This window comes from Oncorhynchus gorbuscha, linkage group LG13 (assembly GCF_021184085.1).
Source record: "Oncorhynchus gorbuscha isolate QuinsamMale2020 ecotype Even-year linkage group LG13, OgorEven_v1.0, whole genome shotgun sequence".
Lineage (NCBI taxonomy): Eukaryota > Metazoa > Chordata > Actinopteri > Salmoniformes > Salmonidae > Oncorhynchus > Oncorhynchus gorbuscha.
In genome coordinates this window covers 19,649,586-19,668,419 of record NC_060185.1, presented here as the reverse complement: position 1 = coordinate 19,668,419, position 18,834 = coordinate 19,649,586, and the positions used below count along the sequence as shown (strand labels likewise).

At 47.2% G+C, this 18,834-nt stretch overlaps 1 protein-coding gene across 2 annotated transcripts in view; it reads right to left on the bottom strand.

Annotated features, from left to right (window-relative positions):
* The window catches only part of robo2 (roundabout, axon guidance receptor, homolog 2 (Drosophila)), a 682,751-nt gene that overhangs the window by 24,415 nt on the left and 639,502 nt on the right, over window positions 1–18,834 (bottom strand). For both annotated transcript variants that reach the window (XM_046293777.1, XM_046293776.1), the window contains exons 23-26: window positions 12,786–12,899; window positions 4,498–4,657; window positions 2,343–2,606; window positions 1,097–1,314 (exon numbers count right to left, since the gene is read on the bottom strand). In XM_046293777.1, the coding sequence (XP_046149733.1) occupies window positions 1,097–1,314; window positions 2,343–2,606; window positions 4,498–4,657; window positions 12,786–12,899 (756 nt within the window). The remainder of the gene's footprint in view (window positions 1–1,096; window positions 1,315–2,342; window positions 2,607–4,497; window positions 4,658–12,785; window positions 12,900–18,834) is intronic.

Sequence of the window (18,834 nt, the reverse complement as noted above, 5' to 3'; positions counted from 1 at the left end):
TCTGTCTGTCTGTCTGTCTGTCTGTCTGTCTCTCCCTCTCTTTCTCTCTCCCTCTCTCTCTAAAATTAATGAACTTTCTTATCTCTTTTTGGGTATGATAATTATAATACCACAGTCTGCCAAAACCACTTGAACAAACTGGGCTTAATGTACATGCAATACATTCATCAGATGAGGTGCAAATTACCACACTATAGAGACACATAGCTATGTCATAAACAGTACATATACATGACATCATTATGAATCAATAGTCAAAATGCAGTCTGTAACTGTAGGCAAACATAATTGTAAGACGTATTTATTATATTGAACAAAAATATAAACGCAACATGGAACAATTTCAACGATTTACTGATTTACAGTTCATATAGGAAATCAGCCAATTGAAATAAATGAATCTATGGATTTCACATGACTAGGCAGGTGCACAGGCAGTTGGAAGTACTGACTAATTGGAGGTGGCTCTGGCAACAGCTCTGGTGGACATTCCTGCAGTCAGCATGCCAGTTGCACGCTCCCTAAAAACTTGAGACATCTGTGGTATTATGTTGTGTTGTGCAATTCTATCACTTTTTAACCTCGTTTCCATTATCTCCAGCGCAATACAAGTGTCAACATTTGTGAAAACAATGCATTTTTAAGTTTTGTAGAAAAACATATGAAGTTAAAAAGTTTTACCCGATGCCATCAAAGTCAAATATTTTAAAAACATTGCTTTTCAAACACTATGAGATTTGCAGTTACGTGGGGAGCAAAAAAACACCCTCCCTTGGGCTAGCAGGTCAGAGAGATTGTTTTCACATAGAAGGTGGCAGAACTGCCCTTTACATTTGATATGGTACCTGATACGAGGTCTGTGATCTTTTTAAATGACTGTGGAATGACAACTGATCTTTTTAACTGAACATGCTTTTGTATTTAACAGCTCTTTGTTTTGGAGAGCGATTTACTTCTTTGTAATATCCAAACCATTCCTCCGACAGTGGCAGGAAACTGCATAAAATCAGGCAGATTTGAATCCTAATGAAGGGGGGAAGAAGTTCCAATACCTTCTGTTCTGTCCACATGTCATTGTATCGGTGCAGTATCTCACCTGTTACGGAGCTGTCTAGGTTGTCCATGCTGGACCCTGGCGTCTGCTCAATACCATAGAGAGGCCTGGACATCTCATAGCTGTCATCCTCCTCCTCTTCCTCATCCTCGTCAGGGATGTCAGTGTCCAGGTCAGACACCAGAGTGCTGGACACGTACCCCACTGGAGGGGCGGGGGCCTGGGGAGGGAGGGGGGGGAGGGAGCCACCCTGCATGAGCCTGTCAGAGAGTCAGAGTAATATGGGTTATCATCATGCTACAGGTACAAACCAAAACACAGACACAGGAGAGGATGGGCTGCTGGTGGGGGGCCAGCAAGAGCAGGGAAGAGAACAGATGTCAAAAGACATCAAGAAAGACAAAGCTGGTGAATGAAAGACAGGAGGACATAAAGAAGGAATCCGATAGACGAAAGGAACTGTCAAGCTAAATTTAGAAATTCTTTCAGATTCTGCCGCTTTGAATGAATTGGGACAATTCCACTAATTCTACGTCTCTCCTCCTTCCATGCCAACACAATGACCCTGTAATTGCAGTTGAAGAGGGTACAATGGGCCCGCTCTCTAGACCTGTCGACACGAGGCTGTCACCCCTCAAGCAGCCTGCTCTGCTCCACGCCCGCCTCACGTCGCTGACAGCCACGTTTGTTTAAGGAGCGGCGTAGTGTCTTTGAGACAGTCTGCGGTGAGATGGATTCTGATTCTGATGTAATTACTGGCTCTTCCATGTTGTCAAAAGATGCTCTCAAACCCAATGCAGTCATTACCGGCTAACACCACAGCTCCTTCCTGACAAGTCTTCCCTATTCCCTCTACTTTAATGAATGGATGCCAGTATCTCCCTCTTTCCCTCCCTTCCTCCTTCGTTCTCTCCCTCTCTTCATCCTTTGTTCTCTCCCTCTCTTCTAACAGGATGAAACACGGCCTTCATCTGCCGTGCGTGACCACCACAACAAGGGCATGTGTAGCAGCATGCGTGTGGGATGCAGCCTAAACAAGTCAGAAGGGACAGTCATGTAAGTGGCAACACTGGCCCATTCAAATGACATGATTCATGAGCGTTTCTGTTCTGCGCAACGCTGTCACTGTGCAGCTAAAATAACACCTCAATAAAACATTGAAGTGAGAAATAAATAGATCATGAAAGAAAAACACATTCAGCACAATATCCATAGTAGCCGTTCTCATATCAGCCCATTTGAACCTTGTACTGCTTGTGTAGTATTCCGCTCCAGTGGGAGTACGTACCATGTCTGTTTGGCCATGTCCAGTTGGTAGGCACGGGTAATCTCGTCTAGGTGGGCCTGGAGCATGGGCTGCAGCTCCTCCCGGGGAGAGGGGGTGAGGGTGGCCGTGGACTGCTGACCGAAGGACACCGCTGCTGGAGACGAGGCCACTCCACGCATGGGTGGGGTGGGGACCCTCTCTTCCTCCTCCTCTAGCTCATCCTCCATTCCCTGGTGGAGGTAGGTCTGCACAGGCATGGGAGGACCCCAGCCATCACTCTCATACCTGGTGTGGCCACAGGGGGAGAGAGAGAGAGAGAGAGAGAGAGAGAGAGAGAGAGAGAGAGAGAGAGAGAGAGAGAGAGAGAGAGAGAGAGAGAGAGAGAGAGAGAGAGAGAGAGAGAGAGAGAGAGAGAGAGAGAGAGGAGGGGTAAGATGACACTAGTCTGAAGAGACTAGACTGTCTTTCTTTTGGTAATGTACCAGACTGGTGTGACCTTGACAAACGTTCTAAAGGACTTCAGACTAGTGTGACCTTGTCAAACATTCTAAAGGACTTCAGACTAGTGTGACCTTGTCAAACATTCTAAAGGACTTCAGACTAGTGTGACCTTGTCAAACGTTCTAAAGGACTTCAGACTAGTGTGATCTTGTCAAACGTTCTAAAGGACTTCAGACTAGTGTGACCTTGTCAAACATTCTAAAGGACTTCAGACTAGTGTGACCTTGTCAAGCATTCTAAAGGACTTCAGACTAGTGTGACCTTGTCAAACATTCTAAAGGACTTCAGACTAGTGTGACCTTGTCAAACATTCTAAAGGACTTCAGACTAGTGTGACCTTGTCAAACATTCTAAAGGACTTCAGACTAGTGTGACTTTGTCAAACGTTCTAAAGGACTTCCGACTAGTGTGACCTTGTCAAACATTCTAAAGGACTTCAGACTAGTGTGACCTTGTCAAACATTCTAAAGGACTTCAGACTAGTGTGACCTTGTCCAATGTTCTAAAGGACTTCAGACTACTGTGACTTTGTCAAACTTTATAAAGTACTTTGTACATACGAGTAGGAGGGAGTGAGGTTTTCATTTCCCATAACGGTGCTTATACATGCTGAAATAACACTAGTCGTAAAGAAAATGTTCATTAAAGGAATTTGTCAGTGCACACTCCATAGGACATAACTGTTTCAATCTGTGGTCATTAAGAGGCTCAGATTTACAGTGCAGAGGACTCCTCATTTGCCAGATAGCCTATTAAACCAGATGAGTGTCCCAGACTGAAGATGAAGGTTAGAGGACAGCACACCTCAACTTGGGAGACACAGTTAAATGAGATACTATGTGTGAGTGAATCTATTTTGGGATACAACTAACATTTTTAGCTTACACCTCCCCTGACTAAAGGCAGACGTTACATGAAGGAACGCCTGGCAGGCCACTAACAATAACAGTTGCGTGAGGGTCATTTGGTGGGAAAAGAGCAGAGAGAGGCTAGGCAACGTGGAAAAGAGAAAATAGTTTGAGTAAAACGCTTCCCTCATACTCAGTTAGTGGAGAGAGCTCACTGTGGAATCTCTCTCTTTTTGTCTCTGTTTTGGATCTTTCCCTCTCTCCCAGCTTGAAACAACGTAGTCCTGACATTCTTTCCCTCAGAAAGAGAATCAGCAGAATAGATGGATTTGTCAATCCCGCTTGCCGCAGGAGACTGCAATGGTGGAACAATGCACTCATGAAGTTTCTCCCTCAGATAACAATATGGGATGAGCAGATAGATTGATGTGAAACCATCTCTGTCCATCCTGCGTGCCTGGGGAGACAGTAACATACAGATCCCTCTACTTCTATACAGATGTACTTGTGTAATTAGACACAGAGAGGAACAGCTAGCCAGGAGCACAACAATGTCCTATAATAACACACAGCAGTTGGTTGGGTTCTACTTGAACTCAACAGTCTACTGTAAATACATGTAAAAGCTAATGTTTTCCCCTGATCCCCTATTAGGGGTAACTGTCTCACTTTCGGCAAAGCCTGAATGAAGGATCAGACAATGGTAGATACATATAATTGTTCTAATTAGTGTGGTAGAATCCAGTTGGACTGTATGGGCAGATTGTGGACTGTTCTGCATCTCCATGGATGTATGGAGTGTATGTTATGGTGGATGTGGCTCATACCCTCCTCCTTCATAGCGCTCGTTGGGGTAGTGGTCCATCTCGGTGCCAGGGAGAGGGTGTACAGGTGGAGGGGGCAGGGGCACATTGGCCCAGCTGGAGCCGTTAGCCTTGGTGGGTTTGGCGCCAACCTTGGCCTTCTTCTTCTTACCCCCCTTACCACCTATGGACAGCAGAGATGGAGCGAGTTAGAGAGATTGACTCAGACTACATGAAGAATTCAATTACTAGAAAAATCTATAAAACCATATAACATGGGTGGCTATGTGAAGTATTCACTGTCAGTCTAACAAACAGATGTTGCCAACAGAAATCGATTGAACATATAAAGCTGAACATTCCTTCATTTCGAAACAGGTCATTTCAAACAGGTCATCTCCTTCTAAAAGTCACCCACATTCTCAAACAAACAGATTTAATGAGCCATGCCTGTCATCAGCCTCACATAGAAGAAGCTCAAGGCCAAGTAATGAAAGTGTGCTTCCATTGATTGATTTGCTGAAAGCCCTCAAATCTCCATAGAAACAGGGAGAGAGCAGCAGTAAAGAAGCCGAGGGTAGACCCCGGTCCTCCAGCCATCCCTTAGTGTCCCCATTTCACTAGAGGTGTGGGTCCACAATGAAATCTCTCACTTCAGAACATCATCATAATGAATGGGTCCGTGGCGTCTGTGTGGCCATAATGGAATTCACTGAGAGTCTATTACACTGTCATTGATTTGATTACGCATGAGAGAGAGAGAAAGGGAGAGCTCCCCTTCCCCATCCATTTCCCCTCACACCCCTCTGAGACTAGATTCTCCTCTGCTCTGCCCCATCCATCTTTATAAATCTGCCAGCCAGGCCTACGTCTAGATTGGGGTTTAAATTATTTGGTGACAGTGAGGATAGGGTGGGGGGGGGCTGTCTTTATCTCAGGTGATGTTTGACATCTAAAGCCCACTGTTATCTTTCTCAGTTGTCCCCAGTGTGGTCCGCAGGCCTCAGATCACTTGTCCTCGACAGGAAAAGGCTGCAGGCTCTGTGTTTTCCCTATATAGAGGACATACGAGCATGAGTCCCCTATTTACAGGACATATGATCACAAGTCCCCAATATAGAGGACATATGAGCATGAGTCCCCAATATAGAGCACATATGAGCATGAGTCCCCTAAACAGAGGACATATGAGCATGAGTCCCCTAAACAGAGGACATATGAGCACAAGTCCCCAATAGAGAGGACACATGAGTACAGGTCCCCAATATAAAGGACCTATGAGCACAAGTCCCTAATATAGAAGACATATGAGCATGATTCCCCTATATAGAGGACATATGAGCATGAGTCCCCTATATAGAGGACTTATGAGCATGAGTCCCCAATATAGAGGACATATGAGCATGAGTCCCCTATATAGAGAACATATGAGCATGAGCCCCCTATATAGAGAACATATGAGCATGAGCCCCCTATATAGAGAACAAATGAGCATGAGCCCCCTATATAGAGAATATATGAGCAGTCCCCAATATATGTGTAAATACAAATGTGTATTTGTGATATGAGCATTGCATGTGTGTCTGAGGTCTGAGAGAACTGGAAGATAAACTGAGTTTGGAGTCCTTTCTAGGAATCCACATTTGTGGCAGACTCCACTATCAGTCTGCCAATGGACACCTCACATCTCAATCCAGAAAATACTCCCCAGTTGACATCGCCAGCCACACATACAGGCTAGTGAAAACCATCCTTGGAGGCCTCTTGTGTACATTTGTATCTGTCATCTGTTGGTTAACCCTCACTGCCAAAGGCCTATAATCACTTTGCTCAGAGCCACAAAAAAGCTACATTTCAGGGAACCCTGCATCTTGTGCCATGCAACACCATGTAATCTAATAGACTGTCCAGACAAGGACATGGCTACAAATTAGCTCAATGTCATCAAAAAAAGACTGTCCATCAACACTCAGGGATATTTTGGGAAATGCATATCTATGATCCAGTAAGGATGAGGTCAGAGACAGAGAAAATACAGCATATTGCTTTAGCAGTAGATGGAGAATTTAGTCATTTCACCATTTTCCCTATAAGATTTTAGCTGTTCCCGGGCAGAAATGTTCTCGTCAAAGATGATTGGATTGCAACAAGATATTAGGACTGGGAGGAGGATAGTCTAATAAAGACTGGGAGTAATAAAATAACAACAGTAAGCCCAGGGCAGGAAGTACACTCTGAAAGTAATTGGGTTTCCTAATCGTTCCTCTGGGCGACGCTCGACTTTTCCCAATAAATGGCAAGCTGGCATGATTGCTCAATCACCCAGAGTCCCTCCTCACCGGAGCAGGCATCAATACTGTAAATGAGCCTCTGCCATGGAGGGAAGGACGGCTGACACTGATGTTACAATCAGAAGCACCAACATATGAAAAATACAAAGAAAGCTTTGGCAAGGAGCTACACAGGAAGTAGACATCAGACCCATCTATCGCTGACAAACACTGGGCCTGTCTTCAAAAGGAACTACCACCATATTTAGATGTGGAGCTGGGTATTTATACCGCCTGGTTTGGGCGCTTCCTCCCAGCATATAACTTTGGGGCCAAGCAGACTTGAGCTGCCTCTGTTTTTATTCGGTGCCTCAGCGCTGAGTGAGAGACACAGGCAGAGCCTCAGAATGAAGTCCAGAAGGAAGGACTCCACATCCAGATTTAAATATAGCACTGAGAGAATAGATCAGACTGGGTTTTCAGGGAAGGAGGTGGATGGGGGTTTCTTAGAAAACCTGAGTAACACTGTATTATGGGCTTATAATAATTGTAGAGAGGAGAGTCGTGCTATCTGATGTAAGACACATGGGGGTTACTGTGCTGAACAGATAACTAGCACGTGGGCCTATTTGTGAAATCATCCCTATATATTTGGTATGTGGGTGGAGGATGCAGCAGACTTGATCATCAACACTGACCCCCCTACAGCCCTGAGCCATGTAGCTCATTAGGAGTTGGGTAGTCTACAATTGGAGGAGAGGGGGGAAATAGGTATGGATGACACCACTCCAAGAACAGTGAGAACATAACCCTTCTCCTGGGCTCTGGAATGAGATAATACAGGGATCATGGGGCTCACTAGCCAGCTATCTCCTCCAGCTAAGCCCCTCCTGTCTCAGCCTCCAGTATTTATGCTGCAGTAGTGTATGTGTCGGGGGGCTAGGGTCAGTTTGTTATATCTGGAGTACTTCTCCTGTCCTATTCGGTGTCCTGTGTGAATTTAAGTGTGCTCTCTTTAATTCTCTCTTTCTCTCTTTCTTTCTCTCTCTCGGAGGACCTGAGCCCTAGGACCATGCCTCAGGACTACCTGACATGATGACTCCTTGCTGTCCCCAGTCCACCTGGCCGTGCTGCTGCTCCAGTTTCAACTGTTCTGCCTTATTATTATTGGACCATGCTGGTCATTTATGAACATTTGAACATCTTGGCCATGTTCTGTTATAATATCCACCCGGCACAGCCAGAAGAGGACTGGCCACCCCACATAGCCTGGTTCCTCTCTAGGTTTCTTCCTAGGTTTTGGCCTTTCTAGGGAGTTTTTCCAAGCCACTGTGCTTCTACAAGCAATGCAGCTCCTCCTCTCTCCGCTCCTCCTCTCTCCTCTCCTCCTCTCTCCTCTCCTCTCCTCCTCTCTCCGCTCCTCCTCTCTCCTCTCTCCGCTCCTCCTCTCTCCCCTCCCCCTCTCTCCGTTCCTCCTCTCTCCGCTCCTCCTCTCTCCCCTCCCCCTCTCTCTCCGTTCCTCCTCTCTCCTCTCCTCCTCTCCTCCTCTCTCCGCTCCTCCTCTCTCCGCTCCTCCTCTCTCCTCTCTCCGCTCCTCCTCTCTCCGCTCCTCCTCTCTCCTCTCTCCGTTCCTCCTCTCTCCGCTCCTCCTCTCTCCTCTCCTCCTCTCTCCCCTCCCCCTCTCTCCGCTCCTCCTCTCTCCCCTCCTCCTCTCTCCGCTCCTCCTCTCTCTGCTCCTCCTCTCTCCTCTCTCCCTTCCCCCTCTCTCCGTTCCCCATCTCTCCTCTCCTCCTCTCTCCTCTCCTCCTCTCTCCGCTCCTCCTCTCTCCTGTCTCTGCTCCTCCTCTCTCCGCTCCTCCTCTCTCCTCTCTCCGCTCCTCCTCTCTCCCTTCCTCCTCTCTCTGCTCCTCCTCTCTCCTCTCTCCCCTCCTCCTCTCTCCCCTCCTCCTCTCTCCGTTCCTCCTCTCTCCATTCGTCCTCTCTTCTCCTCTCTTCTCTCTCCGCTCCTCCTCTCTCCGCTCCTCCTCTCTCCGCTCCTCCTCTCTCCATTCCTCCTCTCTCCTCTCCTCTCTCCGTTCCTCCTCTCTCCTCTCTCCTCTCCTCCTTTCTCCTCTCTCCGCTCCTCCTCTCTCCTCTCTCCCCTCCCCATCTCTCCGTTCATCCTCTCTCCTCTCCTCCTCTCTCCTCTCCTCTCCTCCTCACTCCGCTCCTCCTCTCTCCGCTCCTCCTCTCTCCCCTCCCCCTCTCTCCGTTCCTCCTCTCTCCTCTCCTCCTCTCTCCGCTCCTCCTCTCTCCTCTCTCCCCTCCCCCTCTCTCCGTTCCTCCTCTCTTCTCTCCTCTCTCCTCCTCTCTCCTCTCTCCGCTCCTCCTCTCTCCGCTCCTCCTCTCTCCTCTCTCCGTTCCTCCTCTCTCCCCTCCTCCTTTCTCCGCTCCTCCTCTCTCCGCTCCTCCTCTCTCCCCTCCTCCTCTCTCCGTTCCTCCTTTCTCCATTCCTCCTCTCTCATCTCCTCCTCTCTCCTCTCCTCCTCTCTCCGCTCCTCCTCTCTCCGCTCCTCCTCTCTCCGTTCCTCCTCTCTCCATTCCTCCTCTCTCCTCTCCTCTCTCCTCTCCACCTCTCTCCTCTCCTCTCCTCCTCTCTCCTCTCTCCCCTCCTCCTCTCTCCCCTCCTCCTCTCTCTGTTCCTCCTCCTCTCTCCTCTCCTCCTCTCTCCCCTCCTCCTCTCTCCCCTCCTCCTCTCTCCATTCCTCCTCTCTCCTCTCTCCTCTCTCTCCCTCCCCCTCTCTCCTCTCCTCCTCTCTCCCCTCCCCTCTCTCCTCTCTCCCCTCCTCCTCTCTCCCCTACTCCTCTCTCCTCTCTCCCCTCCTCCTCTCTCCGTTCCTCCTCTCTCCTCTCCTCAACTCTCCTCTCCTCCTCTCTTCAATCCCCCTCCAGTACTGTAGATTTTAATGATCAACACCCCCACATCCCCAGTGGAGACCCACACAACCATGAAAGCTGCTCTATTTTTGTTCCTCTTCATCTGGTTCCTATCTCAGACCTAACGTTCATTATTTCCTCCCGAGCTTGTTGAAGCAAAGCACTGTGCTGTTGTACCTACCTCTTTTAACTTCTTTCCTTTTCAAATGTCTTGTGATTCATTAGTTGACTTCAAAACATGAAGTGTAGTAAAGTTTCCTTCATTGTCACCCAAACTCTGGCCATTGTAGTTCTATAGTCCGTTGTAGTTTTATAGTCCGTTGTAGTTCTATAGTCCGTTGTAGTTCTATAGTCCATTGTAGTTCTATAGTCCATTGTAGTTCTATAGTCCGTTGTAGTTCTATAGTCCGTTGTAGTTCTATAGTCCATTGTAGTTCTATAGTCCATTATAGTTCTATAGTCCGTTGTAGTTTTATAGTCCGTTGTAGTTCTATAGTCCATTGTAGTTCTATAGTCCGTTGTAGTTCTATAGTCCATTGTAGTTCTATAGTCCATTATAGTTCTATAGTCCGTTGTAGTTTTATAGTCCGTTGTAGTTCTATAGTCCATTGTAGTTCTATAGTCCGTTGTAGTTCTATAGTCCGTTGTAGTTCTATAGTCCGTTGTAGTTCTATAGTCCATTGTAGTTCTATAGTCCGTTGTAGTTCTATATTCCGTTGTAGTTCTATAGTCCTTTGTAGTTCTATAGTCCGTTGTAGTTCTATAGTCTGTTGTAGTTCTATAGTCCGTTGTAGTTCTATAGTCCGTTGTAGCTCTGTAGTCCGTTGTAGTTCTATAGTCTGTTGTAGTTCTATAGTCCATTGTAGCTCTGTAGTCCGTTGTAGTTCTATAGTCCGTTGTAGTTCTATCGTCCGTTGTAGTTCTATAGTCCGTTGTAGTTCTATAGTCCGTTGTAGTTCTATAGTCCGTTGTAGTTCTATTGTCCGTTGTAGTTCTATAGTCCGTTGTAGTTCTATAGTCCGTTGTAGTTCTATAGTCCGTTGTAGCTCTGTAGTCCGTTGTAGTTCTATAGTCCGTTGTAGTTCTATAGTCCATTGTAGCTCTGTAGTCCGTTGTAGTTCTATAGTCCGTTGTAGTTCTATCGTCCGTTGTAGTTCTATAGTCCGTTGTAGTTCTATAGTCCGTTGTAGTTCTATAGTCCGTTGTAGTTCTATAGTCCGTTGTAGTTCTATAGTCCGTTGTAGCTCTGTAGTCCGTTGTAGTTCTATAGTCCGTTGTAGTTCTATAGTCCATTGTAGTTCTATAGTCCGTTGTAGTTCTATAGTCCGTTGTAGTTCTATAGTCCGTTGTAGTTCTATAGTCCGTTGTAGTTCTATAGTCCGTTGTAGTTCTATAGTCCGTTGTAGTTCTATAGTCCGTTGTAGTTCTATAGTCCGTTGTAGTTCTATAGTCCGTTGTATAGTTTCTATAGTCCGTTGTAGTTCTATAGTCCGTTGTAGTTCTATAGTCCGTTGTAGTTCTATAGTCCGTTGTAGCTCTGTAGTCCGTTGTAGTTCTATAGTCCGTTGTAGTTCTATAGTCCATTGTAGTTCTATAGTCCATTGTAGTTCTATAGTCCGTTGTAGTTCTATAGTCCGTTGTAGTTCTATAGTCCGTTGTAGTTCTATAGTCCATTGTAGCTCAGTTGGTGGATCATGGGGCTTGCAACACCAAGGTTGTGTGTTTGATTCCCATGGCGGACCAATATGAAAATGTACGCGCTCACTACTGTAAGTCACTCTGGATAAAAGCGTCACTAAAACGTCAAATGTATAATTATAAGGTCAGAACTCTGTTGTGTATTTCTCTAGGGTTTAGTCCTCGTAGAGAAACATGTTGGCATATAGAGAGATAAGCCACAGACGGATAGAGATAAGTCAACTAAACAAGATAAATGCATATTTAACAAGATGCTGTTTCACTTAAACCAGGGCAGTTGTGTACAGCATGCCTCACAGTACATGCGATACATCTCTGTAATTATACTATTTCTTAAGGCCTACCACGGAGGGGGAAGTGCAAGGGTACAGTCCCAATATAATTCCTATACAGGTGAATCCAAATAGTAGGACACATATGCTTTAAATCTCAGACATTTCAATGAAAAATATCCTGAGGTTACCAAATGAAATACACATTACGTTAACATAATCAACATCTTCTTGTCCCCTCTCTGTGTTGATCAACAGCTTCTTGTCCCCTCTCTATGTTTATCAAGGGCTTCTCTCTGTCTCTCTCTCTCTCTCTCTCTCCCTCTCTCTCTCTCTCTCTCTCTCTCTCTCCCTCTCTCTCTCTCTCTCTCTGTCTCTCTCTCTCTCGTTATGAAAGCGGTGCCATCCCTCTACTGTGCCATCTCTCCCTCTCTACCTCCAGCATAGTGACTGACTGTTGACCTGGCTGAAGATGTGACCACTCCAGACTACCTCTCCTTTCCAGCTTAATGTCTGCCAGCCCAGTGCATTGGATAAGAGACCAGAGGGGAGGTAAGGGGAGAGGATAAGAGGGGAGATAGAGAGTGCCCTATGAAATTATCACGACATGGGTTTTACTGTGGTCAGTAACCAATAGAAGAAGAGGGAAATGGGAGGCAATCTCACCACTTTAGTCAGCCAAGCATCTCAGATGGTGTGTGTGTGTGTGTGTGTGTTTGTGTTTGTGTGTGTGTGTGTTTGTGTGTGTGTGTGTGTGTGTGTGTGTGTGTGTGTGTGTGTGTGTGTGTGTGTGTGTGTGTGTGTGTGTGTGTGTGTGTGTGTGTGTGTGTGTGTGTGTGTGTGTGTGTGTGTGTGTAGTCTCACAATGCACCACTCCAACTGTCTGAAGGAGTCCCCTTGCCTCAAGTCTCATCTGAATTTGAAATGCGTTGTGAGTATTAGCAGCAGGAGCAAAGTAACAGTGGTGAGGGTGAGGAGTGGGATAATAAAGACCTCCCTTAGTCATTGGGTTTTGCACATGCAAAAGAGATCAATAAAGCAATTAACAAGCCAATCAATGATACAGTCGATTAAATGGCAGTCATTGAGTTATCCCAGAATGTTAAGGGGAGAAGGAAGAACAGTCAGATCCCTGCCTGCCACATCAGAAACCAACCTGATAGGCTGCCGCTTCGGTCTGAGCTGGTGGTGCTGAAATCTTGTGATTGGTTGTGTGGCATTCTATTAGACAATCCCTCGGCCAATCGGTAGTCAGGAATGAAAAGGAGTGCTAGTGGGGTTAAAGGGCAAAATTATACAGTGGCATCAGGTGATTGGCTGAAGCACATGCAGGACATGCAGTTAGAGCATCAGGCAAGCAGTGGACACATCTCAATCACCCACACCTCTTCTATCTACCTGAACATATCTCAATCACCCACACCTCTTCTATCTACCTGAACATATCTCAATCACCCACATCTACCTGAACATATCTCAATCACCCACACCTATCTATCTGAACATATCTCAATCACCCACACCTGAACTTCTCATCTCCACCTGAACATATCTCAATCATCCACACCTCTTCTATCTACCTGAACATATCTCAATCACCCACACCTCTTCTATCTATCTGAACATATCTCAATCATCCACACCTCTTCTATCTACCTGAACATATCTCAATCATCCACACCTCTTCTATCTATCTGAACATATCTCAATCATCCACACCTCTTCTATCTATGAACATATCTCAATCATACACACATCTCAATCACACACACCTCTTCTATCTATCTGGACACATCTCAATCATCCACACATCTACCTCTTCCATCTATCTACCTGACACATCTCAATCACACACACATCTCAATCACATATCTCAATCACCACCTCTTCCATCTATCTGGACACATCTCAATCACACACACATCTCAATCACACACACCTCTTCCATCTATCTGGACACATCTCAATCACACACACCTCTTCCATCTATCTGGACACATCTCAATCACACACACACATCTCAATCACACACACCTCTTCATCTATCTGGACACATCTCAATCACACACACATCTCAATCACACACACACATCTCAATCACACACACCTCTTCTATCTATCTGGACACATCTCAATCACACACCTCTTCTATCTATCTGGACACATCTCAATCATACACACCTCTTCCATCCATCCATCTTGACATTCTCTCTCTCTCTCTTTCTCCCTCCTTCACCCACCCACCCACCCACCCACACACCCACCCACCCACCCACCCACCCACCCACACACCCACCCACCCACCCACCCACCCACCCACACACCCACCCACGGTCAGATTCACTCAGTGAAACACTTAGCCTTTGTTTGTGATGCATAACTTTTTTTAAATACGGGTGCTTGTTTAATATTGGAAGAAGGCAAATTGATTATTAATTCATGAGATGGGAGAGAGTCATTTATTGTAGCATTTTCTACAAATATAATCACATTTTACTTTTTAAAATAATGCAAGACAGAGCAAAGGATCGGGAATTCAGTTTCTAATAGTTATTACATCATGGGCACATTGTAAAAAATGATATAATGAATCTACTTTAAATCTCTAGAGAATGAGACCATGAATATGTATAAACAGCACCAGAAAACTCATTAGGAAACTCCACAAGGCTTTTAGAAAAGTCTTCTATCAAATCCATTATAATTGAGTTGGATTATTTTCTTAAATATTAGCTGTGCTAAAGAGGATAAGTAATTAGTTAGAACAGAGAGAGGGAAGTAACTTAATCCAAGGCTGGAGGAAACAGTGCATTATTCTAGCTCCCTAGCCCTTCATCTGGTGTTTATTTAACCTTGGAAAGTGACCAAGACTGGATGGCAGCGAGGGGAAAATTAGTCCTTAAAACAGAATCAGGCAGTCAGAGTGGAGCTGGAATGGGCTTCAGAAACAGATTGTGAAATAGTGAGTATTAGAGTACAAACTGCTGTCAGGTCATAGTAAACCTATGGCTTGTAAACAGGTGTCACAACTTCTTCCGAAGTCGGTCCCTCTCCTTGTTCGGGCGGCGTTCGCCGGTCAACGTCACAGGCTTTCTAGCCATCGCCGATCCACTTTTCATTTTCCATTTGTTTTGCCTTTATAATTGAGGAAGTGTTTAGGGGTTTCGGGGAGGTGTTTAGGGGTTTCGGTCGGGTGCTACTACGGTGGAAAGTCCAGACCAGGTCACCGTGCTTCTGTAAGAAGAAGGCGACTCAATTACCACCCCATCGACGGGGGGATTGTGCGATAAATCTCCTGGTAGACGCAGCACTTCCCAGGAGTCTCGTGTATCCCCTGTCACAGGAGGAGACGACGGCTATGGAAACATATGTCTCCGAATCCCTGGGTCAGGGGTACATTCAGCCCTCCACTTCACCTGCCTCCTTGAGTTTCTATTTGTGAAGAAGAAGGATGGAGGTCTGCGGCCGTGTATTGACTAACGAGGGATCAATCAGATCACTGAGAGGTACAGCTACCCACTGCCTCTCATAGCCAGAGTGACAGAGTCAGTACACGGGGCGCGCTTCTTCACAAAATTGGATCTCAGGAGCGTTTACAATCTGGTGTGTATCCAGGAGGGGGGTGAGTGGAAGACGGCATTTAGTTCCACCTCAGGGCACTATGAGTACCTCGTCATGCCGTACGGGTTGATGAATGTTCCATCAGTCTTCCAGGCATTTGTAGATTCGATTTTCCGGGACCTGCACGGGCAGGGTGTAGTGGTGTTTATCGACGACATTCTTATATTCTCCGCTACACGCGCCAAGTATGTGTTCCTGGTGCGCAGCGTGCTTGGTCGACTGTTGGAGCATGACCTGTACGTCAAGGCTGAGAAATGTCTGATCTTCCAACTGTCCGTCTCCTTCCTAGGGTACTGCATTTCCACTTCAGGGGTGGAGATGGAGAGTGACCACATTTCAGCTGTGCGGAATTGGCCGACTCCCACCAAGGTAAAGGAAGTGCAGTGGTTTCTAGGGTTTGCCAACTACTACCGTAGGTTTATCCAGGGATTTGGTCAGGTAGTGGCTCCCATTACCTCATTGCTGAAGGGGGGACTGGTGCGACTGTAGTGGTCGGCTGAGGCGGGCAGGGCTTTTGGTCACCTGAAGGCTTTGTTGGCTCCCGTGCTCCCGTGCTGGCTCATCCGGATCCCTCTTTGGTGTTCATAGTGGAGGTGAATGCGTCTGAAGCTGGGATAGGAGCCATGCTCTCTCAGCACTTGGGTACCACCAAAGCTCCGCCCCTGTACTTTTTTTCAAAGAAGCTCAGCCCGGCAGAGCGAAACTATGATGTGGGGGACCGGGAGCTGTTGGCTGTTGTCAAGGCTCTTTTCTCAACTGGACTGACCACCGCAATCTGGAGTACATCCGGGTGGTGAGGAGACTGAACCCTCGCCAGGCAAGGTGGTCCATGTTCTTTACCTGTTTTGTTTTCACCCTGTCCTACAGACCAGGTTCCCAGAACACTAAGGCAGATGCACTGTCCCGGATGTATGACACAGAGGAGCAGTCCATGGATCACACTCCCATACTTCCGGCCTCTTGTCTGGTGGCACCGGTGGTGTGGGAGCTGGACGTGGACATCGAGTAGGCTTTACTTACAGAGCCCACTCGTCCCCAGTGTCCAGCTGGGCGTCTGCACGTTCTGTCTGCTGTCCGCGACCATTTGATCTATTGGGGCCACATGCCACCCTCCTCTGGTCATCCTGGCATCGGTCGGACAGTGCGTTGTCTTAGTGGGAAGTGCTGGTGGTCCACCTTGGCCAAGGATATGAGGGTTTATGTTTCCTCCTGCTCGGTGTGCGCCCAGTGCAAGGCCCCTAGGCACCTGCCCAGAGGGAAGTTACAGCCCTTACCTGTTCCACAACGGCCATGGTGGCACCTATCGGTGGATTTCCTCATGGATCTTCCTCCCTCACAGGGTAACACCACGATCCTGGTCATTGTGGAACGGTTCTCCAAGTCCTGCCATCTCCTTCCTTTGCCCGGTCTCCCTACGGCAATACAGACTGCGGAGGCCCTGTTTGCACATGTCTTCCGGCACTACGGGGTGCCTAAGGATATAATGTTTGATCGAGGTCCCCAGTTTACATCAAGGGTCTTGCTGGCGTTCATGGAACGTCTGGGGGTCTCTGTCAGCCATACCTCGGGTTTTCACCCCGAGAGTAATGGGCAGGTGGATAGAGTAAACCAGGATGAGGGTAGGTTTCTTATTGCCAGGACCGGCCAGGGGAGTGGGCGGCGTTCATTCCCTGGGCTGAGATGGCCCAAAACTCGCTCCGCCACTCCTCCCCTAACCTTTCTCCCTTCCAGTGCATACTGGGGTATCAGCCGGTTCTGGCACCTAGGCATCAGAGCCTGATCTAGGCTCCTGCAGTGGACAAATGGTTTAAGCGCTCGGAGGAGACCTGGGACGCCGCTCATGTGCACCTGCAATGGGCTGTGAGGAGTCATACGAGCGCCGATCGCCACCACAGTGAGGCCCCGGTGTTCGCACCGGGGGGACCGGGTCTGGCTTTTGACCCGAAACCTGCCCCTGCGCCTGCCCTGCCGGAAGCTGGGCCCGCGGTTTGTGGGGCCATTCAAAGAGGAGAACGAGGTTTGCTACAGGTTACAGATTCCCCCAGATTACCGTATTAACCCTTTGTTCCATGTGTCTCTCCTCAGGCCGGTGGTGGCTGGTCCACTCCAGGAGTCTGAGGTGCGGGAGGTTCATTGCCCTCTGCCCCTTCTGGATATCGAGGGGGCCCCGGCGTATGCTGTTCGAGCCATACTGGACTCGAGGCGTCGGAAGAGGGGCCTTCAGTACCTCGTGGAGTGGGAGGGGTACGGTCCGGAGGAGAGATGCCAGCTGGTTTCTTCACGCATCGCGCCAACAGAAACAACCATCTTTCTGGTAAGAAGAAGGGCGGGGGGGTATGCCTTATGATTAACGAGACGTGGTGTGATCATAACAACATACAGGAACTTAAGTCCTTCTGTTCACTTAGAATTCCTCACACTTAGAATTCCTCACAATCAAATGTCGACTGCATTATCTACCAAGAGAATTCTCTCGTTCTCGATTATATTCACAGCCGCATACATTCCCCCTCCAAGGAGTCCTCGATGGCCCTGAACAAACTTAATTTGACATTTGACTATGTAAACTGGAAACTACATATCCTGTGGCTGCATTCATTGTAGCTGGGAATTTTATCAAGGCTAATCTGAAAACAAGACTCCCTAAATTCTATCAGCATATCAATTGTGCAACCAGGGCTGGTAAAACCCTGTATCATTGTTATTCTAACTTCAGTGATGCATATAAGGCCCTCCCCTGCACTCCTTTTGGAGAAGCTGCCCAAGACTCCATTATGTTGCTTCCAGCCGAGAGACGGAAACTAAAACAGGAAGCTCCTGCGCATAGGTCTGTTCAACGATGGTCCGACCAATCTGATTCCACGCTTCAAGATTTCTTCGATCACGTGGACTGGGATATGTTCCACATTGCATCAAACAACAACATTGACGAATACGCTGATTCGGTGAGTGAGTTTATTAGCAAGTGCATTGGCGATGTCGTACCCACAGCAACTATTAAAACATTCCCAATCCAGAAACTGTGGATTGATGGCATTCGCAAGAAACTGAAAGCGTGAACCACTGCTTTTAATCAGGGCAAGGTGACCGGAAACATGGCCGAATACAAACAGTGTAGCTATTCCCTCCGCAAGACAATCAAACAAGCTAAGCGTCAGTATAGAGACAAAGTAGAGTCGCAATTCAACGGCTCAGACACAAGAGGTATGTGGCAGGGTCTACAGTCAATCACGGATTACAAAAAGAAAACCAGCCCCGTCGTGGACCAGGATGACTTCTCTGCACCAGCTACACCCAGACCTTTTACAACAGGGGTGAGAGTCCATGGTATTGTTGCGGCCACTGAGTTAGGGTTTCTTCCTCTTACATGTTTTGTCATTGATTATCAGCTTGTCTCGTAAGTTGACTCCCTGCTGGTTCATTGGTCCGGTATCATATTGAAACATTCCGTGCTGATCTGTCACTCAGCAGTGATTTGTCCTGGGGTCATACACTCACAGTAGGAGGAGTGTGTCCATTATGGTTAGGGTTAATATAACACAGACACTGTGTCTGTGTGTATGGCCATGTATCATAGGGCTGTG